Source organism: Gambusia affinis, linkage group LG10 (genome assembly GCF_019740435.1).
Source record: "Gambusia affinis linkage group LG10, SWU_Gaff_1.0, whole genome shotgun sequence".
NCBI classification, from domain to species: domain Eukaryota; kingdom Metazoa; phylum Chordata; class Actinopteri; order Cyprinodontiformes; family Poeciliidae; genus Gambusia; species Gambusia affinis.
Genome location: NC_057877.1, coordinates 12,030,421 through 12,057,064, shown reverse-complemented (window position 1 = coordinate 12,057,064; position 26,644 = coordinate 12,030,421). Strand labels below are relative to the sequence as shown.

The 26,644-nt window shown below is 37.8% G+C and overlaps 2 protein-coding genes across 3 annotated transcripts in view; one reads left to right on the top strand and one right to left on the bottom strand.

Annotated features, from left to right (window-relative positions):
- Positions 1-1,136: 1,136 nt before the first annotated feature.
- st6galnac5b (ST6 (alpha-N-acetyl-neuraminyl-2,3-beta-galactosyl-1,3)-N-acetylgalactosaminide alpha-2,6-sialyltransferase 5b) lies at positions 1,137-12,983 on the bottom strand. Its single transcript, XM_044128711.1, has 5 exons — positions 12,636-12,983; positions 12,007-12,201; positions 3,832-4,241; positions 3,253-3,360; positions 1,137-2,119 (listed from the first exon to the last, which is right to left on the bottom strand). Exons 1-5 carry the CDS (start codon positions 12,648-12,650, stop codon positions 1,876-1,878), a joined length of 972 nt encoding a protein of 323 aa, XP_043984646.1. The 5' UTR covers positions 12,651-12,983; the 3' UTR covers positions 1,137-1,875.
- Positions 12,984-17,338: 4,355 nt separating this feature from the next.
- slc44a5b (solute carrier family 44 member 5b) overlaps positions 17,339-26,644 on the top strand; it is a 29,101-nt gene continuing 19,795 nt past the window's right edge. The window contains exon 1 of one of the 2 annotated variants that reach the window (XM_044128710.1): positions 17,339-17,614. In XM_044128710.1, the coding sequence (XP_043984645.1) occupies positions 17,572-17,614 (43 nt within the window). In that variant the 5' untranslated portion in view covers positions 17,339-17,571. The remainder of the gene's footprint in view (positions 17,615-26,644) is intronic. The other variant, XM_044128709.1, reaches the window with a different exon arrangement.

The following is a 26,644-nucleotide window of genomic DNA, read 5'->3' as shown; positions in this document are numbered from 1 at the left end:
TTTAAAGCCACTGACAGCCTTAAAATATCTTTTTCAGTGGTTATTTTTGTTTTGAGTGTTTGTGAGCCACCAGCAATAAAATCACTGTGTCCCTGATAGTGAAGTAATATTCAATCAAAACCTTCTCACTTGATTGCTTGTTGTGGGAACAACAGGTTTGTCCTCCTGTCCTGTTTCTCACAGTTCAAGTTATTTAAAAAAGTTTTTAATGATTGCCTTACTTTATACTTGGGCAAAAAATTATTCAATCCACCTGCAAATGTATTTTTAAAGTAATTGTTAAATTTACCAATAGTTTTCCTCTTGTAGGATGCAACATAAAAGATTTTCAGCCTGAGTCTGTAGAATCTATAGCGGGAGATAAAGATTAGGGTGATAGTTAGAAGGCCACCAAATGTAAATGGAGACTTTTATTTTTTCTCATTTTACACTTTTGCATTTTTTGGCATACACATTTTATTTGAATGAAAACAGTTTAAAATATAAAGCCAGCAGAGGTGTGAATAATCTACTGAAACGTAGCATCACAGGGATGTCTGTGCTGAGGTTTGGATCAGTCTCGCTGCGCTTTAGTTCTGACTGCTGAAACATAAAGCCGTGCTTTACTGTGTCAAAAGACAACAGATCTTCATGATTCCATTATGATACATACAGTACGCTGCTGTTGTGACCCCATTCTGTCATGCTCCTGTAGTCAGCCAGCAGGTAAAAGCATCTTCTTCTATCATTTAGTCATTTCCCGAGCCAGGTCAAGGCAGAAGTGAACGAAGCCACAGCCTTGGGTCACCAGTCCATTACGGTGCCTACTAGAGCCAGTGGCTTATCAAACAGTGCTGTAAATAGTGCAGTGAACAAGTATTTTACCCCGTACCCTTTAAGGAAAAACCACTTAAGCTAACCTGGGCTTTGTGGCAGTCTCAGCAGCAACATCTGCCATCGCGTATTTTGGATGAGTGTCTTTTCCTGTAAGTATGGAATTCTTTTTCTGAAATCTCATTTTACTCAAAACGTAATGCGACAAACACCCTCTAAAAATTTCCACTTTTGTCTCATCAGTGCATTGAATATTATCACAAAAAACGTATATCTTTAAGATTTTTTAAAAATTTATTTATTAATTTTTTTGTGGTCTTTTCGGTCAGTGGCGGTTTTGACTTCTGGCCCCCCATGGGTGTCACGTTTGACCAAGAGTTTTCTTATTGTTGCATCATGAAAACCAACTTTAGCAGATGCAAGTGAACTCTGCTTTGCTTTAGATATTGGAAATAGGTTTCTGTAAATATGAATGTAGGTCCATGACTGCTTCATCTTTTTGTGTATAACACCTCTCACTGTGATATGACCCCAAAGAACTGGAAATGGCTTTGTAACCCTTTTCAGGCCGAGAACATGCCTTTGAATTTTTTGCATTCCTGTTGGCTTTATTCACAGTGAGTCCTGATGTGTCACCTTTTTGTCTCAGAAATGTGCAACACCGTTTCAAAAAAATATGTATTAAAAAGAACTAAATGTATATTATTTATTTGACATTTGATTTACTAAAAAAAATTACTTGATCCTTTGATAATAGTGCCATTTTTTTATCACATTTCACACATAGTAACAAATAAATCTAAAACAGTAATGAATAATTTTCAATGTATGACTGTAAGGAATTAATTTACAGATTACAGGTCATTCATCCTAAAAGGTGTTTTTATTTTTTCTATACATAAAAGTCTAGTACTGTAATGTGATCCTACTTGAATGTGGTGTCCAAAACCTAGTCCAGTTCAACCTTGGGCCAGCCCTGGTTGTTTCCCAGTGATCTGAGAGGGGATATTCTCTCTGGAAACTGGAAACTCTCTCCTGCAGGGATCATCTGTGGAGACAGACTCAGGATCCGGCTGGACTTGGGGCTCGTGAGTTCTTCACATGTGTGATGACAGCAGTGGGCTCCCAGTCCGGCTGGTAAAAGTGGATGTTCAGAGTTTGAGCCCAGTTTGAAAACACAGTCTTCTCTGTGATGAATCGGTGGTGGCTTCCTTTTCGACTTCTCTCGTGAAGGAGGTACATGGCGCACTCGTCTGGTCCCGATGGCTCATAGTAATGATACGGGACCGTGGGATGCAAAGAGGATCTTCGTGGGGGGAAGAGGGAGAGAGGGGCGAGTTAGACTTGAAAGTGAAAGCGCGAGGAAGGAATGTGAAAACAGTGCGGGGATAATTATGAGATGCAGAGGTGGAGAGGGGGAGAAGAAGAGAGTCACAGCTGGGAATTAAAAAAAAAGGAGACAGGAACAAAGAGAAAACAGAGACATCAGAAGAATCTGAGCTCAAAGAGGCATTCATTATACACTGTCATCTTCCCCTGATGCTCTCAGTCAGATCAAGCTTGGTGGAGGAGCTCGGTGTGACACATGGGCGTCGATGCAATCTGCCCTACATATTTCAAATCGTCTCTTGTGCCCTTGTAGCTTAATGTGAGAGCTATAGTCGCAAACATTTCGTTGGCACTGTATGTGACAAAAGGCAAACTAAACTCTGCTTAACACTGAAAATGGTGGTTGAAAGATAAGTTTTTTATATTAAAATCATGCTCCAGCATTCACCGAATTCTATGTCTGTTAGAGGCATAATTAAAGATGCATAGGATGAGATTTCCTTATGCTTAAATGCAGACGCAGTTGTCAGGAAACTGAGCTGCAAAAGAAGAGACACTTGAGTTTCGTGTAATGTTTGGCCCATTTTTTTTTCAAAGAGACTGTGACAAACTAAACCTGCTGGGAAAAGCGCCCATCGTGAGGCTCAGTTATTTCCACCGTCCTGGGAAAGCAGTGCAGCGAGCAGCCAAAATAGTAGTCATTAAATTTTATGACGTTCAAAGCAGAGCGCAAGGTTTATGAAGCTGGAGAACGATTTCTTTAGTAAGATTTATCTTTGTATAATTCACTTGATATGTACTGGAATATGTCAAAAGCAGAATTATCAGTGAGTCCTAACTCATTGCAGGAGAAACATGCTAACGTTACCCAGCACTTGTAAGAAGTCCGAACTTCCTTCTATTGTTGATATTTTTAGATTTTTTTTAGATCTTTTTATTTATTTTTTTATTTATTTATTTTTTTTGCTTAATCCTTACAGGAGTAAGCCTGTTGTATGCCAAAGTATTGTACAAAATGTGCTTGTCATATCACTAACAATTTTGGATGAAAGGCTAAAACAAACTGCTAGGGAACCCAGCTTCCTGTTTGAATAAGATTTAGACACTGACCTGCAGAAATCGGGGGGCACCATGCCGAACACGTTGATCCTGTCGCACAGCTCCAGGGCCATAGCCATGGTGAACCAGCCGGTGCTCAGCCAGGAGTTGGAGCTCTTTCTGGAATAAAGACAAGGGAGGATTGCCATGTCTCAGTAAACACAGACGCGCAGCATGCCTGCTTTTACAAACAAAGCGCAGCTGTTCCTCAGATTTTCTCTGCACTGTGCAGAACAGAGAAAGGACATGAAGAAATGTGCCACATTTGCTCTGACTGACTGAATTCTCATTCTAATGCACATCAGCTTCTCAACCTGGGGATACATTGTTTACTATACATGCAAATGAGTTCATATGAATAGCTGAGTTCACATCAGTCAATGCCTTTATCTATTGATTCCACGTTTTATAATGTTCATAGTCAGCCGGTGTTTTTCCACAGTACAATTGCCTGTAATTTATATACAAAAAAGAAACCTGAGTATTATAAGTCTTATTTTGTATTTTGTGAGCTGGTGTGCTCTCAAGTACTTCCTGGGTCCCACAGCTTCCATAGCTTGCAAATAACAGCATCATCTTGTGGACATTTACCTATCGATGCCTGTTTCCTTCTTGAATAACTCATCAAATTTCAGCATCTTGGACCGGGAGATCGTGTACACTTTCAGTTTGGGCAGTAGGTGTTTTAACAGTCTGAGGTTGTTGTAAACATGGCCTCTACCGTCCCGTCTCATGCAGCTGCTTGGACCCCAGAAGATGAACACTGTGTCCTGGCTCCCGTTGAGCAGTTCCTGTCTGCCCCGGAGCACCCTTTGCAGGCTGGAGTGAGCCACGACACGGAGACTCGTGCGCCTTCCTACGTCCAGGTGATGCCCTGTGCAGGGAGCGTCGTTCATTCGAATGACGCAGTCCGAGTGATCGATTTCCTCGCCCCTACTGCTGCCAATCAGGTGGCCAGAGCTGGTCACCAGGGCGCACGTCCTGCAGTGCATCTTCAGAGGCTGCGAGGAATAAATCAAAAGGAAATGAACAAGAGCAGAATAGCGCTGACAATAAACAATTTATTTTGGACTGTTGTCACTCAGGGGTACAGCACCTTCCCAAAATATTCACATCTCTAGAACTTTTCAGATTTCTTAGCTGTACCGCACAAGGTTTTTTTTAAATGTTTCTATATTAGCTTTGCCAAATATAATTTTCATATCTCAAAGGACTGCTTGGAGAACAGTTAAGTTGGCCAATGTATTCCTAGTGTTACAAAGCTGCATTTCATGTAATATTTAGCTAGTAGGACAGTCTCATGGCAGCAAATCCTCACACTGGACTTAAATGGCATTGTCCAAAATGTTAAAGGTCACATAGTGATGGACGTACAGAGAATGCCATGCATCCCCATTTCTGGCTGTATGTTTGTGGTTGTTGTTCTGCTTTAAAGTGAACCTCTGCCCTCGTCTCAAGTTTAATTCAGCCTTCAAAATGTTTTCTCCAGGATTGTCCAGTATTTAGCTTCCTTTTCAGTCTGACATCTTCCATGTTCCTGCTACAAGAAAGTATCCCCACGAAATGATGCGACATCACAGTTTCACTCTTCCCTATTCCTACCCTCAGGCCAGATTCCTGATTCCTCCAATATTTTGACACAATGACTTTGTCCAATGCTTTTTGTGTTAGCAGTACCACCGCCCTAAAATGTTGTCTTTCTGCATTTCTATTGATTATGGGGCATAGCATAAGGAGGACCTTTCTCAGTGCTCTATTTATTCCAGAATGACCACTGATCTCCTACCTTCATATAACAACCCACACTGAATTAAAAGTATTCTCTCCCACTGCATTATCATCGCATATTCAAGTGGTCTTTCACACAAAATGTCCTTCGCACTGATAAAAATGTAGTTATTGGTGAGAATTATCAGCGTTGTGGAGAAGAAGTGAAAAGTTGTAACACAGGCTCCAACTCTGTTGAAAAGAGGATGAATTTTTGTGTCCAAACAAGGTCTTCTGAGTTGGGAAAAGAAGTGGTCGGATGGTGAATGATCCGGCAGCAAACACCCAAAGACTCCCCGCATGAATTATTCCCAGCCTTAATGGAGAGCTCCATCAGAATTCTGAACCGGGCACTGAGCTTCACACTCCGCCAGTTCCTGAGGTGCAGATAGATGAGTTAGTCTGTCTGCCTGCATACACACAGGTGAGATTACAAGCGGTGCAGGCGCTGCCGCTCCTGCCGCTGAATCTACAATACCAAACTGCTATCCAGGTGACTCATGCTGTGAGTGTGTGTTGTGCTGCATGCGTTTCCCGGTGTAAAGTTTTAAGTGTGGTCGCAAAAAAATGAAGTGGCTAAAATCCAGCAATTTATAATGTCTTCTGTAAAAACAAAGTAAAATGAAAATAAATAGCAAACAGCCAAGCTGGACTTCTTTTCCAGCCCGCCTCTCCACAGGAACTATCTCATCAGGATGTGTGCTGCTCTGTGTGAGCAGACCCAATTCCTGAATACCAGGTAGGTTGGAGCAAATTACACACCTCACTGCACAAACCCGCCTATCCTCTCTCCAGCTGGGAGAAGTCCTGTTCATGTTTGTTCTTTTCATTTCTACCAACAAAAGATAGAGACTCCTTTTCCCAAATCACTGTCCTTCCAAATCGTTCCTAAGCATTTGATGATTTTAATAACTGGGAAACCTGGGACAAACAAGCAAAAGCCAGTTGGAGGCTGTACTGCTTCAATTTGAGTCAAAAGAGTCTGTTGGAAACTAAGTGTCCTTGAACGTGACTCTGCAGCTCCTGATTCCTGAGCCTCCGACAGCTTGATTATTCCACATCAAAGGGAAAAGAGCTTTCAAAATCAAGTGAAAAACTTGGAGATCCAACTCACAGACTGTTGAATAAATAAATGTTGGCTGTGCAGCAGTGCACTTTGGGGAGAACAAGTATTCGAAGTTAACTTGAACATAGCTAAAAATTTAAGAGATGAATGCTTCTTAAATGTCCATGTGCTTATACAGTTATCGGCAGTGTCTAAGAATACGCTCACATCATTGTGTTAAAACTGGCTTAATGTTAGTAGGCAATAGAAATCAATATGGTTAAGAGGAGAAGCAGAAAAATAAGAAAGTTGGGGGATAGCTCTAGTTCCCATTTCCATCAACAACTCTCAGGCTGACTCTACACATCTCCATCATCCCACACACACATCATGACAGCAAACAGAGGAAAACTCAACTGTCCGTATTACTGCACAGGAGCCTGCATTGAGTCACAGTGAAACGCCAGTCAATTTAAAGAGGATGCTTGATGACATAAAGTTACAAAAACATTGTCACCCTAATATAGGCTTTTGTGGAGATCAGAAATTAGACTAAAATGGAGCCATTTTTATGACAACTCAGTAAGACGCAAAGCACATCTTGCTGCTTTATTGTAAAAAAAAAAAAAAAAAAGTATTCTAAAGCAAAATGATAAAAAATACCAACCATTAGTATTCAAAAAGCCTCCTAGACAAAATAACAAAAGAGACAAGTAGATCCAGCAACTGTTTCCTTTGAATGATCTGTTTAAATTTATTCTAGGCTCAATCCTCCCAGTTGTCAGCAGGATGTGTGTACAGCTTTGTCACTGAAGATGCACTATATGAATGATTCTCTAAATGTTTTTCTTTTAATAAGGCTTTTCTTCAAGCATTGCTGAAAATATCTCTGACAAATTCTTTTCCATCTTACATCTTACAATCCATTTTCCAAAAATCTACATTGGACTGAAGTTTATCTATAGATGCATTTTTTATAATCAACTCATTCACAGTCAAGTGAATGCTTATGCAGCTAAGCTCAAAAATGAGGATGATTATTATTTTTTTTTTCAGATGGAAGAGGTACAATGATTACCTCTGCAAGAGCTTGTCAGAGAGCAGATATCTCATTTTATTTAATGCTGGTTTTGAAAACACCTTCAAGTGCTGATGTTCCTGCTTTCTGATTTTCTTTATGTATGTATGTATGTATGTATGTATGTATGTATGTATGTATGTATGTATGTATGTATGTATGTATGTATGTATGTATGTATGTATGTATGTATGTATGTATGTATGTATGTATGTATGTATGTATGTATGTATGTATGTATGTATGTATGTATGTATGTATGTATGTATGTATGGATGGATGGATGGATGGATGGATGGATGGATGGATGGATGGATGGATGGATTTCTGCATTAAAAAAGCACAATGTTTGTTTTGGGGTTGTACAATAATGGTGCAAACATGAAAAAGAAAAATGTTTCCAGTTGTAACATTATTTATTTTATAAATGTGTCAAAAAGTTGAGTAGTTTCGGCAGGTTTAATGAACATGCATTACGAAACAAACTCTTTAAAAATTGTCTGTTGCCTAAAAATTGCAACAATGTAGAACTGTCAAACAACCCAGTCTTTTATGATTTTCTTTTTCATTTTGATCTTGAAAGACAAATGAGATATTTATGAGAATGGAATAAACTTTTCTGTAGGCCATAATCTATGCTAACTGGCCCCTTGCTTGCTAATAATTTTCACCTGTTTGTTTTTGGTTACAGAGTAAATTCAGCCTCATCCCAAACCTCTTAAAGACGTACTTTCACCCTCACTGCCTTCATCTTCTTCCTGAGTCTCGCTCTCATTCTCATCACTGTCACTTTCTCTTGACAAGTATTCATGCCGCTCGTCATCTTCATTTTCAATCAATTTTAATTTATCTTCAGAATCCTTAGCTGGAACTATGATTTCCACCCTCTGCTACTTAAAAGTGTATAAAATGAGATAAATATGTCAAATGACAAGCTGACACTAATAAAGAACTATGGCTACAGAAATAAGTTATTTCCTGAACTTAACTTCAACAAACATCATATTTATTGTTGTTAACTATGTTATTATAAGAAAATTCCTGAACCTAACATTAAAACTAAACTAAACTATAAAGCTCTTGCTAGTAACACGCTTCCAGTTTCTACCCCTCAGCTTCCAAATGTAAAAGGTAATCTGGGCAAAAAAAGAATCGTTATTTTTTCCCCCTTTTTATGTCAAACTTGATTAGAAACTGACAAGAGTGTTCAGACCTATTAAGACCTTACTGACAGATTAAAATGTTTTTAGAAGATAATGTTCATTATTTTCTTTAAACTTTCTCATCTGTTCAATGGATTAATGTTGTAGTATGTCCTATTATCAAGATAAATTAATAAGAAAGTAGATTACAAGTTGTTTTTGAGTAAGACAGCTAATACCTGCTTTTAAGTGGATTTAAAATGTGAACATCATGGGAATAAATCAAAGAAGTAAGCTCAGTGCAGGGTTGGTAAATATTTATAAGTTCCTACTTTAAAAAAAAAAAAAAGTTTTGTATTATGAGCTATTTCTGCATACTCAGAAATTGCTTTTAAGAGTATATAGAAGAGGTTTCCTGATTTCATTCTGTGCATTAGAATAACAACGGCATATAATAATAAAGCCCAGGAACAATAGACTCATCACAAAGCTTCACCTTCTTGCTCTAACACAAGATGTGTGATTACCAGAGTTTCTTAAGGCCAGCGTAGATTGACTCTAATAACAGTAATTCCCAGGTCGGTACCTGTTTCCTACCATCGCTAAAACATAGAAGAAACGATGAAGAGTGGAAGAGAAGAATCTAACAAATGTGTGTCAGGGAATTCAAACTCCAACGTGAGAGTAAGCACCCATTTGGAAGCATCTGGATGCGTGTGCTTATCTCAACAGCTCCTATTACCACAGCTTGTCAAAAAGAAGACAGTCGGGTGGAACATCCTTCAAAAACTTGCAGACACTGCACAAGGCAGGGAGAGATCCAGTGCACACTGTGTTGGTTGGGGGGGGGGGGCATTACATTCTGCTGCTAGGAAGTAAAACAGCAATAACCTACTACATTTTAAATGATTTGATATAAAAATAATTAATCATCTTTTGCAGTGTTATTGCAGAAAGCTTTGAACGTTTACACACCTTATCATGTTGAAACCACAAACTCATATGACATTTAATTTGGATTACATGTGACTGGCCAACAAAAAGATGTGCATATCCAATCAGGGGGCAGAAGTTCACCTTCTCGTATGATAATGACCGTAAACAGAGTCTTATTCTAAGCAGAATGGTCCACATCAATCACATGAAGTACAAATATACAACATAAGAAAATACTGTGCAGTTATCAAAAACTGATCGTTTGTCTTTCTCTTTACAGTTATCCACTACATCGTAAAGTCGAGAAATACATTGAAGTTAACTGTTGTAACGTGACAATGTGGAAGGAGAGTGTAGATACTTTTGAAAGGCTCTCTAGTCACCGCCTTTTCAAGCAACACACACTCATGAGTTGATTTAGAGCATATAACTGGTCTAGACAGTGCACTAAACAGACCGCATTTTCAAGCATGAGGTATGAAATTTTAATACTGTTTGAGCATTTGCATGGAGTTGTCTGCATTAGTGTTCTAGTGATATGGGAATGTGTGCATAAGAGTGTGTCTGTGCAGTTGTGTCAAAGCCAAGAGTCCCTCAAGCAGCAGAAGCCCTCAGATGACACCAAGGGGAACCGCTCAGACGGATGCACCCACTTTGGAGCATTAGCCTTTCTGCATTCCAGAAAGACTAATCAGAGTTAATCAGAGCACAGCAGAGACAGCAGCTGCAGACACTAAAAACTATCATAATATAGAAGGTGAAATTCTTAAAATATCAGCAAAACTCCAAACTCCACATCATTCTAAACGAAGCAACAGAGTTAAGCAGGTGAAACAAAGCTCTGCCCAAATCAGTGGCAACCTCACGATCTCTTCTCGTTAGTCATTAGGCAGTCGGCAGCATTAGCCGAACAAGTGCTCTCCTTCTAAATCCTCTCCTGCTTCAATGCTGTCTGAGCAACACTCCAGGGTCTAACTGTATATCTTTCTCTCTGAGGGGGAGGCAGGATGTGTGAAGACCCGGTAGCAATGCACTGGGTGTGAGTGATAGGTTTGTGCATTCACAAGGCAGACATGAAGAGCACAGCAGACATGTAGCATATTTAAAAGGAATTCCACTGGAAATGTGCTTTTTGTTACTAAATAATGTATGGTGAACACATTAATTATGAATTATAAAGGGGAGTAAAGTACAGGATGAATTTAGGGCTGGCACTATTCCAGCAAATTCGGCTTTTTACTTTAGATCTTAAGATTCTTTAAGATGGAATCTTAAAGAATGTTTTCTGTCAGAATGTTGTATTGAGAAGCCGTTTTAGCAAAATAAATTCCACTGATTTTATTTTTAAAATGTTGGAATTCAAGGACCTATAAAGTGACTTGCAAATGTATTGATTCCCTTTGAAATGGTTCATGCTATAACCACAAACCTCAGTGTTTTCATTTGGATTACACACCTTGCCTGTTATATGACTGTAAAAACATGTATTTTTGTATGCAGCCCCCTTTCCTCTGATTCACAGAAAAAAAAGCAAATCCAACCTGCCTGAATATAAATGCACATCAAACTTCTCAAATGTATGTTTGGAAAATACTGTGACAGCCATCATTCAGTGCAGTTTCAAAGTAGTAATTAATTAATCTACACTCACGATTGTGGCTGTAATGTAACACAGTATGAAAAGGTTTCGAGGGTATAAATACTTCTGCAGGATCATATCAAAATTTACTAGTGCAACAGAATTCGGTTTTACAGAAGTTTAATATTAGATATATTAGTCTATTTGGCAACTAAACAGTTTACTTTTTGCTTGTTTTGCTTTTTAATAAAAATCTGTATCTTAGTATGTTAGTATAAGCCATTTGAGTTGCTTTTGGACAAAATGTGCTACATAACTAATGTTTAAATGCAGATGATTTTCTTTGCACATTTTCTGTGCAGCACCAATCAGATCCATCAGTTGGGTTGCAAATGTTCCTCATTTATCTATACATCATTTTTAAGATATGAAATGAGATATGAGAATACAAAACTCAAAAAACGGCGGACAGATGTAAGATCAACATAAAAACAATCTGTATTACTAGTGGCTTAGAAGGAAGGCTACTTGTCGGTTTCTGTCAGAGGTGACAAGAATCAAAGTGTAGGAAAAGAGTGCAGCCATAGATGGAAGTACAGAAAGAGAGAGGTCGGTTAGTACAGGGTAGGTGTTAGGGTAGGAGAGGCTCTCTGAAGAGCTGGATTCCACGAAGACAGACAGGAAGTCGCCGGTTCTGGTAGAGTTCCAGCCATGGCCCCGCCGTGGTGTACGACCATATTTTCTTGAAAGGGGCTACTTGCTTCCAATTCCATGCAAATAAGGAATAGATGTAATTTGTGGCACAACGGATTAGATTTTTTCACTGTGACCCTCACTAACTTACAGGCACCCTGAGCAAAAAGCAGTAATTCCAATGTCAACACAATGCAACTGCCATGTCTGCAGTGGTGGTTCTTGTATGAAAGGTGCCCCACAAAAATGCAGTCCCACAAAAAGCACATAAAATAGCAATACTCTCCAAAAATAGCATGAAGATAACTTGTTTACAATGCAACCTACAAATCATTATGCTTTTTAACTGGTGCTTGAACAACAACACCAACACTGTTTGCCAAAATTTGGACACTCTGTCATTTAAATTTTCATTATCGTAAGAGATGGATATACTTGAAAAGAATATCTCAGGGTGTATGTGAATCAGATACTGTTTGCTTGAAATTAATCAGATTTTCACTCTGCACATGTGATGCATGTTTACCTTAAGGTCCATGATACCTGCAACACCTTCCATAGTTGAAACTTGCACACTCTGCTTTCTCTTTGTGGCTGGGGCATCCTCGTGGTGGGAGTGCAGTGATCTGGACGCAGAGGAAGGCCATCTCCCACCAGAGCTGCTGTTGTACGCGACCATAAATCCTGTAACCATGGTAACGATGATGATGCCACCAACCCCCTGGCATTTGAAAAAGGGGGAGATTGGGTGAAGTAAATCAATAATCTCATGATATTAACAGGAGGATTAGAAGACACTGAAACTAGAGAAATGGTAATTACGACACATTAAAAGCTGCTAAAGAAACGCCACCTGTGCCACTCAGTTGCGCTCACCATGCTCTTGGAACAGGAAGCATGTTTCAGACTGCTCAGTTCTAATGGGCTAATTATATCTTCACTCAACAAAAATTTAAGTTCACAAGGATGAGCTCTTATAGGATCATCCTCCATGTACATAATAAATATGTTTCTGGACAGTACAATTCGGTAACAGTGGATAGAGAACAGTCTGCAACTCATTTCTGAGTGGCACAGACGACACTAAAGCTTCACACAAAGCAAAAGAATTCTTCAAGACACTTTTCCTCCCCGGCGCTCCCCAGTCTAAATTACCACTCTTATCTTCATCTTGATTCCCTCCCTCGTTGTTTCAGCGCACACAGTGAGTCTTCATCCTACCGGGACCAGGCGTGAGGGACTCCTCAGCATGCGCAACGCTGGAGCGGTCGGCAGCATCACCGGGATCAGCGCGCAGCAACAGAGAGCGACGCGCCAATACTCCGCTGCCCCAGCCTCCTTCTGCAAAGCGCTCCTCATGGTCCTAAACACATCACACTCCCAGCATGCTCCGGTTTCTGGCTTTACACACGCACGAGTTTTGACGGTGTGTTTTGCATTCATTACAGATACATCTCTGCTCAAGGAGCTCCACGGTGAGTGCTTTCTGTGAGGTTTCTACGCAGCTGCATCAGGACTTTTCAATCGTCTCAATGTGAAAGTATGCAGAGAATTGTAAGCATTTGTAAAGAAGAACACACAGTCTATTTTTTGTTGATCAATTGCACTGATTGAGTCGGTCGTGTGTGGGAACATTTTTCATCTAAATAAAATAGCATAATAAATTAATTTCATGATAACATGCACGCAAACCAGCACCAGTAAATAAATAACAGCAGTAAACCAATTTTTAAATCTAGGAAAATGAATAAAATAAATTCTGTACTGTAAGTCTTAAAATATTTTCTTTTTTTTTTTGAGAGGGCTACAATCACACTGAAACATCTGTCTCATTTCTTAAACTGTGAGCTGTGGACAGTTTTTTCTTCTCCTTTGCCATGTTTGAGATCATGTCTGCATATTTTGATGCTGATCATGCTGAGATGTTTGGAGGAGAATGGATGCTCTCCGGGAACAAAATAAAAATGCTTCAAACTCTGCTTTTGAAAAACCTCTGATTTAAGGCACTCTCGAAGGAAATAGCATTATTCACATTGATCTGCTGCTATCTGGATTAAACTTCTCACTTGGAAAATTTAATGCAACCTTGGAAGATAGTTAATGAGTCTCTTGAGGTTGGTTCACATGTGTGGGGGCTGGGAAGGATAAACATGCAACATCAACACAAGAGAAAGTTATGTGAGCAGACCAAACTATGAATATTTCATTTCTGCAGCAGTTTTTTTTAAGAAATGACTGTGCATCTCACACGCAACACAGATGCTCTTCTGAAAGCCAAGAGATAGATTCTGTCCCTCTGAATTTATTCCAATTACGCTGCTAAAGCAGGAAAAGACAATAAAATCTTAATGCCATTCCTTATTTTAGCTGCATGCATATAGCTCAGACACTTAGTCTTTTATAAAAAAAAAAAACAATAAAAAAAAGATTACCTTTGATTCTGTGAAAACAGTCTAAGTCGACCTGATCTTGTGAGGCCAAGATAACTGCAATCAAATCTTGGCTTCACATCAGTGTTGCACAACTTGATAACTCTGGATTTCTGCTGTAGTTGGAGAGCAACTGAGCGTGTATGTTGAAGTGACTCACTGCACTCACATATGACTCATACCGAGCTGGCTTTGTATGAAGACATCTTCAAAAATAAATATAAGTACCAAATTCATTTTTTATGCTTCCAACCTCTCTCTATTATCCAGTGGCAGCATCATAAATGCAATCATCAGACTGCCTGCATCAAAAGAGATGAAAACATCCGGAAACCTCTGGTCATTGTAAACTGGCAGGAATTGGTAGCTTTCAGTCAGTTGTTTTATAATTCAAGGAGTCCCTGAGGTCTAAAATGCATTTTGAAGCACAGCTCCAGAGGGAACAAACCCAGTAAACTACAAGGCAAATGGCTAAGGACAAAAGCTTTTTTTAATTAACTCCAACCTCTTATCAACAGAGGCACCAGTCAGCAGCCTGCTTTTGCTGAGCCAAATACAACACAGGAATATGGTAAGCTGTTAGGCTTGTTCATTGCATTTAGAACAAGAAAACCTTGTTGTTACCTATTACATTGTTCAGATAGAACATAAACCTGAACAAAACATACAAATAATTATAATAATAAAGAAGCTAATAGTATGTTGCCCCAAATAGTATCAGTCTTGTGTAATATATGAATATATGTCTAAGTTTGCAAACAGGCCAAATAAAGTTGAACTTGCCTAGACAAAAATAGTGAGATTTAGAAGACAGGAAAATTCTCATCGTGAAGTGCAAAGGTTAATTTGTAAAAAAAAAAAAAAAAAAAAAAGAGGCAAACTTAGAGACTTATCTAAAATTCCAAAGACATGTCCTTTGGTCTGGTTAGATTGAAGGTTTTGGCCATAATGACCACTGTTACATTTCAAGGAAAACCAGCGAAGCTTTTCAACCTCAGGTCACAAGGAAAAGTTCAAAGAATGGAGCTGGAAGCATCATGTTGCTGGGGTGTTTAGCACCAGCATGGACTGGGGCATTTTACTAAATAGTTGGCATCATGAGTGAAGTACAAAATTTTAAAATGTGAAGTGACATGTCAAGTTATAAGTCAATAAGTTAAAACAATGTCTGCAAAATGGTCAACAATCCACTTACAAAATTGTCAGTTATGGTCCTCAAAAAGCCCTGACCTCTGTTGTGGGCAGAGTTGAACAGGTGTGTACAGGCAAGACAGTCTTCAAACATCTCTCAGTTACACCAGTACCATCAGGAGGAATGGGCCAAAATCCCTGAAACCATTGTATGAAGTTCATCTAAGTACGTTCAACGTAAACAAGCCATATAGTTTAAAAGGCCATTCAACCAAATACAAAGAAAATGTATGAGAAGCTCTACATTTAATGAAAGTTAGAGGAAATTTGTATATATTCAAGTATGTAGCACAAAGGAGATATGTACATGTTTTTTTTATATAGAGTATGCAAATATCTGATTTAAACCGGAGATTACCAGAATCTATGTGCTTTTGAATTTTGTTTATTTTCAGTTTTGTGACATTTTGGATCGATTTAGCATACTTGATTTTTGTTTCTTGTTTTATTTTGGTCAGTTATTGTATTTTCTTATGCCTTGTGTTTCTGTAGCCAATAAAACATATCTATTTTTGCAAATTGCTTTATAGACAGACATGTTTGGCAATTGCACTAGTTATGGATGCAATTTCCTATGACTTGCTGTATGTTAATTGTTTCTCAGATTTGTTGAGCATATCCAGTTGACAAAGAAAGAAAAGACTTCCAATGAACCTGTTTCATTTATACACAGTCATTTAATTCTTTTCAGCAAAACAGAGCAAAGAAAATTGAATTTGAAGCTCCTATAACCTGATTTCAATATAAAAGAAGCTTGCGTTCAGAATATTTTTGTTGGCAAACATGCCACAGGTCCAGAAATTGAATCTTAAAGCTTGAGCTCAGTAATATTTCTGTAAGTGAAATGTTTTGTTGCAAAATCTGGCAAATAATACTTTATATTCTCTCTATCATTTTTATTTACTGGTCTGATTTTGCAGACTGGAGCACAAAAAATAATTTTACCCATAAAATGAAAAAGGTCCATGTGGCAGTGGCATTCTTCTTTTTATAGTATCAAAAAGAAGGTTAGAGGGATAAACCAGCTAAAAATAAGTACAAAAATAGAATAAATTACTTGAAAATCATTGGGGTTCTCCATGCCAGCATTTCAAATTGCCTTTACCTTTTAGGGCATTTATCTTTTCATATTTCACTGCCTTTCATACATACCAGACTTCTGTATTCTGAACTTAAGGTAGTAGAAATTAATTCAAGTCTGGAAAAGTCACATCTTCAACAAGAGTTTTCTCACATTTACTGCACTTAGCAAAAACATGACCAGGACTGTCTGTTTGCCATTGGCAGAGATTGTGCTACATCACCATCTGATTTGACTCTGGAAAGCATGGCCACTCTAAATGACCATCCTTTGGCAACTTGCATTTTCATCACAGAGGTATGTTGCCTCCACTGAGGGGGTGGGGGTTGGGAGTCCTTGTTTTGAAATTAAACTTGTATGAGTATGAGATCAAAACTGCCTGTAGCCCACATTCTTTTACATCCCAACTCACAAGAGGTGTAGCTGTGGAGTCGCTCTGACCTATTCACTCTCAAACTCATTAACATTTGCACTTTTGCCTATCTTTTCTGTATCTGATACATCAAGATTGGGGACAAAATACTAACATGCTGCCTTACATATTGGACAGGTGCCATAGTGAAAAGATCATGATCATCTGGTCATGTTGTCATACCTGATTGGTATTGATATTCTCTTATGTATGAAAACAATGCAAATGCACAAACAAACCTAAGGCATTCTATAAATGATATAACTTACGACTAATGTGAGTGTTTGTGATTTAGACTTCACACATTATTTTTGTAGATTAGTTTTGTTTGTTTTTTTTCCTTCATTAATACAAAATCTTTCACTATTACCTGCATGGAAAGGGCACCATTTTTAAATAAACAGGCAATAAAGAGGTAGGTATGAAACCTATTTTGGGGTTTGATAGAATTTGAGGGGGAGGCAAAGACAAAGAGACAAAGAAAACTATGCAATATCGCAGGAATCCCGACTGAGGTCAGTGTTTCTCTCTTTAGTTCACTCAGTGTCGGATAGTTGTCAATACCTTAAATATTGTAATATGACATGTCTTCTGTTATTCAGAGAAAGACTCACAACATGTATTCAAAAGTCAATTGTTAGTCGTATTTAATAAGCGAGCTCCTCGTCCATTTGGAATATTACCGAGTCTCGTTCATAACAAAGAAGTACGGAAGGTGGAGCGGCCCCTTTAACGCCGTTTTGGAATAATTAATGACGTCGCTCTGTAAACACGACTGACGCTCAGCTGCGTGGATGAAGCATCCTCAGAGCATCCAACAGCCCAAGACCGTGCAGTCTGCCTTTGTTTATTTCACGACGGGACTGCTGTCCCTGTTTCTGCTGCTGCGACGGGATAAAATAACTGACCCTCACCTCGACTCTCATATGCATTCTCCAACACCAACACGGCGGTGGTGTGCTTGTTCTACTAACTGCCATGGCTAGAAACACGGACACCCCATCTCCTTATCCTTATCATGGTGAGTTGGTTCGTCTTTGTTGTAAACGCTGTGGGGGTTTTTTGTACTGTGGAACGCTGTAACAGCGGGACGTAACGAGATTATTTTTTTACGCCTGAACTGCAATTGAATGTTACCTGTGCTTTTACGTGATGTTAGCTTATGTTATCAAATGCTAATTAAGAGATTGTAACGGTTGACATCTACTACGTAACGGCAGAATAACGTTTAAAACGCGGATAGTTTCATTGAAGGAGACAAGTAGCGTCTCCTCTCTGTTGTCTGTTTAAATTAAGCATTAAAACAACCGCGTCATTTTTCGTTCCAGTTTTGCACATTTGTCCCTGGGTTTTGGTGTAAATTGTCTTGCAAAATATTACTTTGTGAAATTACTGCTTACATTACTTTAGGGTTCGGTTGGTCATGAACGTCTGTAATTGTGAGACTCATTGATTAATCGATTGCAAATAAGCCGAAATAACATTGACTTTCAAATGCACTAGTTAACTCTGGTGCAGCGACCACAGCGCTTTGCTTTCCTGCATTAAACCAGGGCTATTATTTACCTGATTGTCACAGTAGCTTGCCAATGATTATGGTTGAGTATGACTGGGGCTAGGTTAGAGGTACAATAAATAAAATATATTAATAAAACAAACAGGGATGTGCTTGTCCCGGGGTACTTTCTGTGGGAAAATGTTTTCTCTGTTAAGGGATAAATTGCCTTTAACATTGAAGTACTGAGCCTTAGTACTGTCTATTCGATGATGACAAAGAGTGCACATAATTCAAGCCCACAATGGCAGCCTCAATTCTGGGCCACCGAGATTTTTAAAAATTATTCTTTTGATAGATATTTAAATTTTGTAATTTTTTCCAAGCTTTTTTCCATAAAAACATACAATTTTTAGTTTGTTTTACATCTCAGTAACATAAAATATTAACCGATTGTACTTTACTGGATCATTTATATGAATGAAGTGTGACCACTACGATTATGTATTCAGGGATCAAATGAAAGGCTTTTGAAGGTGTTTTGTGTTCACCACAAAACAGAATATGTTTAAAAATCATCTTCATCCCATCCTGAAGCGTTTTGTCAAAACGTTTTCCTGCTTGAGCTAATAAAGTCACATCTGCGATGTGTTCTCATGCTTCAGGGCCTAAATTGCCTTAAATTCAAGATTTTAATTGTTTCATGATCCTTGCGGGGTCTTGTGCTTCCCATGGAAACATATTGCATAAAGAAACATGTTGTTTTAGGCTGAGTATAAATACTTCCACTTCATCTGTTTGCTTTCATGGAGTTCACCCACATTTGCTAATTGCAAAAGTTGTGATGAAAAGGACACAATTTTTTTTTCAGTGGTCACACTTCCATCCAGCTTATTCCCGTTAGAAAGTTCAATAGAACAATCCATTCTTGGACTACTGATTTTCAGATGGTTCAATGCGTTACATCATCAATCATATATGGAATTGTGTAATGGAAGTTTTGAAGGGCTGACTCAAAAGATCCCTTTTAAGTCAGAGGTGTGCATTTTAAAATCACTTATCTAGTTAAAAATATTGAACTATTGATGGACAGATTGTTATTTTTTATTTTATTTTTTTTACATTTAATGTAAAATAAAATGTAGACCTTTCAGATCTAAATTTAATCTCCAAATGATGATACTAGGTTTGTGTCTTTTCCATCTCGTAGATCTTGCAATTCTAAAAATATATTGTTATTTTAAGGATGATAAGTGTTGCGGTGGTGTTTCTCTGTTTCTCAGCATCTCAATACCATTGTACCCATTTACCTCCTGCATAATGTTTTCATATATTCTCAGTCTTGTTTTCACATCAGACCAGTAATATTAGCACCCATGTGTCCTATTTGAATTATTTTCATTTCTTTCTTGTCTTAGCACTACTATGGGCAAAAGGGGTGCATTTTTTTTAACACATTCAAAAACAGAGGATTTATAACCTCTGTAAGTCTGCATTTGCGACTCTTAGCTCACAATGATAGATTTAGATATATTTAGGCCATATGCAGATTTTCTCTCCATTAACCCACCTTCATAATTACCCAAGCAATGCAATCTTTTATCTTTAGGCAGTAGTATCTTTCTAATGAAACCAAGCCAGAATAATGATTTTTTTTTCCAATAGCTGGTTTTCATTAAGTCCCCCAAGTTATGGTTAGATGTGTCTCACATGCAGCAGTAGACATTTAATATCAGCACAGTGATTTAGAGCAGTAATTGCTAAATGATTATCACCTTTCACATTGTTTTGGTTCATAATGTAATGCTTCTTAGATTTTTGCTGGAATTTTATAAAGTTCTATTGTCTGTGATGAGTGTTTGGGTGTGAAAAGTTTGATAAACATGTCTTATCATGCTAGACATGTTTAAAGCACAGAGTATAGTGTTCAGAATCAACCACAGAAGCTCATGCAGAATGAAAAACCTGTGATTTAGAACCTGAATTTATTTGGTTACTTCGCTTAAGGAACGGGGACTAAGTTCATAGATATCCAATCCTTTGACACCACTTATCCTCCTGAATGTACACATCTTTATCTGTAACTGATTTTTTTTTTTTTTTATCTATAATGCAACATATATTTGTAGATTATTTATAGCAGTGCAAATCAACATGCTTCCCTCCTTAATTCGCAAAGAAACCAGAATGAGTATGTGATCCGGAAAAGTTTAGGCTATCACAAAAACTGCAAATTTAACAGAGGCATTGTCAAATCGGCGTCTGACGGATCCCCAGATGGGGATAGCTTCTGTGTCTTCCTGGCACCCACCCCCCAAATCCTGACTCAGTTCTCCCCTTAGAGCTCATGACTCCAGCAATCTGCCAATCAAGGCTGCAGCCTGTCAGCTGCAGTTGATCCTCTCTGTTCTCTGCAGACGTGCAGCTCACCATGGGGAATGTCAGACTCTGTCTCTCCTCTTTCACAAGTTCAGCCTCATTCTCTATAATCTACAATGGATTTGACATTGGAGAACATTATGTAAATTGTAGGTAAAGTAAGTCATTACCCCATGGGTCCTTTAACGTATGTCTGTGATATACATTCTTTTTATTTTATAGTGTACATGCTTTACTCTGTCATACAGGCTGAAGTGCTGCTTTCTAGAAATTTTGGGAGAGAATTTAGCTAGACATTATTATATTTTCAGTGCAGTGAAAATATATTTCCCCTAATTTATTCATTTTCTTTCGGTTTTTGCTATTTTGTCACTATTCAATGTTTAGACCATCAAATGCTTTTCACCATCAAAGGTCATCGGAGTAAACATAAAATGCAGTTTATAGAAGCTCTCCAACCCAACCTACTCCTATGTGAAAAAGGTATTACCCCATAAACCTAATAAATGTCTGTACCACCTATGGCTGCGACCAATAAGCATTACAGTAACTGGCAGTAAATCTTTTACATTGTTGTGGGTGGATTTTGGCCTACTGTTCTTTGTGAAATTGTTTTAATTCTGTCACATTGAATAGTTTTGGGGCATGAAGGACATATTATGCCATTGGATCTCAATTAGATTTAAATCTGTTTTTTTTTTGTTTTTTTTTTCATTATTGTTTTTTTTTTCTTTTAATTCTGAGATATTCAGAAATGGTCTTGCTTGAGATCCTTCCCCTGCTGCATAGCTCGCGTGAACTTGTGTTCCAAGTACCTTTTACATCAGTATTCTTTGCTCGACAGGTGAATGCATGGCTCCATCAATAAGTGGTCTTGGTCCTGAAGCAACACTGTGGTTCACAAGAGTCCCCAAACATATGAATGGTTGGCTTTGTAGCCCTTTTCACAATGATAGATGTTAGTAACTTGGTTTCTCATCACGTCTTTAGATCAAATAATATCCTGCTTGTTGAGCCTGCTTCCTGTTGTCTATTTATGAATAAATAATAAATGAAGAATAAATAATATGACATACTTTCAGTTTATTTTTATTAGATCTTTACTTATACAAGTTAAAATAGTGCTATGATTACTTTTGTTGCTTTTATGATAACGATGTCTACACACACAAATACACAACTACATATTTTAAACGTTATATCATGTTGCAATGTAATTTGCTCATCAAAAGCACATACCTGGAGAGTTGTGTCAGAAAGAGAAGGAGCTTTTTAAAGAGACACAGGCTAATATCAATGGATTGAATGGGTTCAAAGTCAGATTTTTTTTATGTTAAGTCTGACATTTTTATAACAACTGAAGGTAACATATCTACTTGACTATACTGTAAAACGGCACTATGTGCCTTGATGGTATATAATACTGCTTATAGATTGTCATTTGTAGTTTTAAAACAGTTTTGTTTTAGGACCGGACACTTTGTCTGTAGCCTTTTGTCACCCAGCAGCATGTCAGGGAGGATCATGGCAGTGTTACTCAAAACTTCATGAAACCAGAGTAAATTCTGGTCACTCTGGCACTTTTCTGGAATCTCCTTAAAATAATTTAAATTGTAGAAATAGCAAGAGCAAAAGTTTTTGCTGTTTCAAAAACCATTAAATAATATAATTCTCCAAGGGCCTTAGAAGGGGATATGGAACAGAAGTTGTCTAGGTCAACTGATTTAAGATTTAAGAAAGTACTGGGATAAGATTTTACTGGTGAAATAAAGGTTAAAGGTTGAAGATAATATGGTATGGTAATTTGATTTTAAGGAATTTAATTCCCCTGCTTTCTTGAGATGAAAATCAGAATGTTCACTACAAAGAGTTAACTTTTTAATTGTGGTAAATGTGGGTTATTGCTGCGGAATGATTGGAAAAACCAAAAATAATAATTAGGAGGGTGTCTTAGGGAAGAAAACCAAAAATATGAACAGTGTATCACAACTAAAGAAAGTAGCTGCTAGCCTGTTATTTATATTCAACCGTCATCCACTCCACATCCAGATTTAAATGTATCCCCGAGGGTAGTGTATTATATAATGTTTCTAACTTTGTAGCAAGGGACCTGTGTGCATATGTTGTGCTCGTAGAAATGCTCAGCCAGTCAGAAAAGTAGGAAAGTAGCTTAAAATCATTCTGTAGCAGTTTTGTAAATGAAAATGGAGATATGAGATCCTTTCACCATAGAAGTGTTGAGTTGGGCACCCTGTTAATTAACAAATTTCCCGCATGGGTAGCTTCCCTAAACACTGTATTTTTATAGTCTTGACAGGGCCCTGAGAGCAATGGGTTGGTATCACTGCATTCTTAGTCTGTTACTATGAGTTGCAGTTTTAAAACGTGGTGGCTTGATGGCCTAGTTTACATGCAATATTAAGTATTTTTGTTCCCTCCCTTTAATGCTACCGTCTCCTGCAAAAATCTTTTTCAGATAAACATTGCCGTGACAGTGATGAGCTAGTTTAGATGGTAATATGACAGTAATATCATGTAGTTGTGGATTGGCTGCGTCACCTGCTGGCACACCAAACCCAGAATAGGTAAATGGCGTTCTCCTAAATATCATCATCATGCCTGCATTTCAATGTAACACGTAAGGATATGAGCAGTTTGGTATTTTCCCCTTTATTTCTGGCATATTTCAAGGTATTTATCATAGTTGGTTTTAGTCTTAATAAATCCTGATTTGAGCCATATGAGCCGGTCAGTGATCTACTACAGAAGTAGTAGGCCTCACTTTACAAAAACTCAACGCTATCACTTGCATGCCTGGAGGCTCCCACTGAAGTAACCAAGGTCACAAAGCCCCAGCCACAAAACTACTCTTTCTCAGCTCGGAGCAGAAGGCCTTGCTGTCAGCATTTGACACTGACGGTAATTCCACACTAGGGAGCTGAATCCCAGCCAAGATCCAACAGTCTTCTTATGTGAAGGAATGTCAGCTAACTCTGTATCATTACCATTCTCAGAAAACAAGCACAGTAAAAAGTCATCATGCACCAACAGGAGTTAACTGAGGGAGTTACTAAGTCATGTGTGCCAAGAACACGTTCATCCACTTTACTGGATCCCAAAGGACTTAGCTAGGTAAAACTACGCTGAGATTTGGATGTTGTTGTCTTGTCCTAAAACATATACAAGCACTTTAATGATTATTCTGTCCCCCAGAGGGGAAAATGCATCAAAAGACAGAAGGGCAGAAAGATGTCTAGACATTAACGAGCGATAGACAAAGGAGAAAGAAAAGAAGGTCTTGTTTCTGGATTGTTTGGTTTTGATTTTTCCTGTTTGTTTTCAATCTTATGTTGCAGCCATCTGGAGAATTTTTTTATACTTTAATCAAATATGAATGAACATGATATTTATAGAATTCAGACTTATACCCAATTGGGGAGAGAAAGGGCTTTTGTGGTTCAAATGTACTGTTGTAGGATTTTTGGATAATCTAGATGTAGATTATTTATTTATTTATTCATCTATTTATTTTGTTGTAAGAGTTACTATTTTTATTTGTCTGTAGCCGTGGAGGTACCTAATTGAATCTGGAGCCTGACACTCCAATATTAATCACATTTAATAGTATGTAATTGTGTACATTTAGAAAAGGGAAACTTTACTGTTACTTTAATGTTATTCTGACACCATTATAATATATTACTGGCACTTCCTTCAGGGTTTCTATTCCCATTCCCATAACAAAATAGATGTGGTATCTTGGGGGGATAAATAAGGAACAAAATAACAAGCAGCCAAAGACACTTAGCCAAGATTTCAATGTATGGTGTTCTGTGTCTCTTACAGGTCAACCAATCATGTAGAGCTAATGGATAAAAATGGGTTTGTCTGCTTTTTTACAACATATCTTTTCATTAGAAAAAGAATATACCAATGAAGTTGCATTTTTGCATGCATTTTTGTTTCATTGAAGAATTGCCTGTCCTATTTGCCAGTGAGATGAGAGATTCTTTCCAACTAACTTGATTTGGACTGTCTTCCAAATAGACTGTGATAAAACATCTGGTCCTATAGAGTTAATTTTCTTCCATTTCAGAGTTTATTTATACTTAATTTACAATGTTTCTGCTTTTACCTCCAAGTATATCAAGTTCCAAAATACAAAAACAACAGCAAAGAATTCTGTCCAGAGAGTAGTGTATGTAAAATTAGCACAATTTTTCCTTTCAGCTAGACAGATAATATTACAAATTAGGACATTTTCCCCTTATCAGTTTTATAATAATATCTTAAAGTTTGAACAACTGTTGTATGAAAGTGTAATGAAAATAAAGTCATTTCCTTTCATTCTCATAGTACAAAGTTTATTGTTTTCAAAGTTTCAGAAATTGGTGTTCTATATTTTAGAGCAACACTATAGAGTGCCTTGCCTGACCAATCAATACATTTTTAAGGGATTTTAGATAGGAGAGACTAATCACAGTCAAAGAAGGCACCAAATAGCCAAACTATATTTTTAGGTAAGTTTTTTTTTTTTTTTTGTTTCTTTCAGCCTCTGGTAATTTCTTGTGAGGAATTTAGACAGATGAAATTAACTTGAATCCAATTCTGTAGTTGAACATTAGTAACATGCCAACATTTGTCTACTGAAGCAATAAAAGAAACTTGCAACTATTTTTTTAGTGTCCATTTGCTGCCCATCTCTTTCCCTGAAGGACTGACTTCTGTGTCTGAACAAATGGAAGGTAAATTCACTTGTCAAAAGTGCCTCAGCTGCATTGTAAGAGCACAATCGCCGTAATGTTCCCAAACCACATTAATGGACAAGTGACCAGACAAAAGGCAGTTCTCAATTGTTTGCTGAAGTCCTGCTGGGAGAGTGCTGAACAGACCTTTTTGTTTCATCATGAACGCCATTCCTGCAGACAAGCACAGGGATGGCAGCATCAGAACATTTTTACAATTAAAATGATAATTCTCTGGCAAATTGGGAACCTTATGAATGGAGAGGGTTTTGAAAACTTATTTGCTTCTTTTAGATTTATTCTGTTTTGCTTTCCTGATAGACTAAAGTTTTATATCTTCGAGCAAATCAGACGGTAAATACAAATTAAGCATTAAATTGGTGATTTAATTTATTAAAGGAAAGGCTTTCTTAACCAATCCGATTCTACATCAGAAATTTGTCTGCTGCCCTAAACCCAATAACTTATTTTGCCACACTTGGCAGTCTTAACTCCTGTGGCCTTTGGCAAGAACTGTCAATAAGTATTTTATATCACTGTGGAGGAGATGTAGCTCACTTTTCTTCACAAGATTGTTTTAATTTAGCCATACTAGAATGTCTTTGAGCATGAACATTTAAGACCACACATCTCAATCAGATCCAAATAAACACTTTGACTTACACCTTCAAAACCTTCATTTTGTCTTTTAAGAATTTTAAAAAGGGACTGTTCAGCAGTAGATGCCATTTATGCCTCTCTTTGTTTCACTGGGCTTCTTTTTAACCTTTTCCAAGCTGAAAGATGTCACAAATCATGTTTGTTCTTCAATGTCTTTAGATCATGCCATTGTATGATGAATTTTGATATCCACTTGCCTACTTTAAACTGACATGTTTTATTATAGTAATTTCTTTATCCTGCAGGTCTGGCAGTCATCAGGCCTGTGTGTAGCTCCTGGAACGCATCAAAAAATGTGGCGAATATTAGTTGTTTCATGATTTAGAAATTGGCGTAATTATATTTTCACATAAGTCCAGGTTGGTCTGGATAGCTGTTTTTCCATAATAAATAAAAAAGTGTGAAAAAAGGCAAAGACACGAAGGAGGTGGGTGGGTGATACTTTCTCTCATCCCTGTAGTTCTGAAATATGTTCAGCTCAACAGTACTTCACATTCTCTTTATTGTGGAAATGTATCTGAACACAGTGAGTAGAAACAACAAAAAACAGTCCCTTTCAAATGACCCTTTTGACCCAGGCCTTGCAGAGCACCTGCACTATTTGAGCTGTTAGAATAAAGAGTGCAGAGCTTGTCAATGGATGGGGCGCTTTATGCTCATCTGTCTGAATGCCAAAAACAAAATAAAAATTTTAAACATGGTCTGTCTTTCTGTCTTCTTTGAGAGAAGATGTCTTGAAGTACTAACTTTCGATGTTTTAAAGTTAATGAGG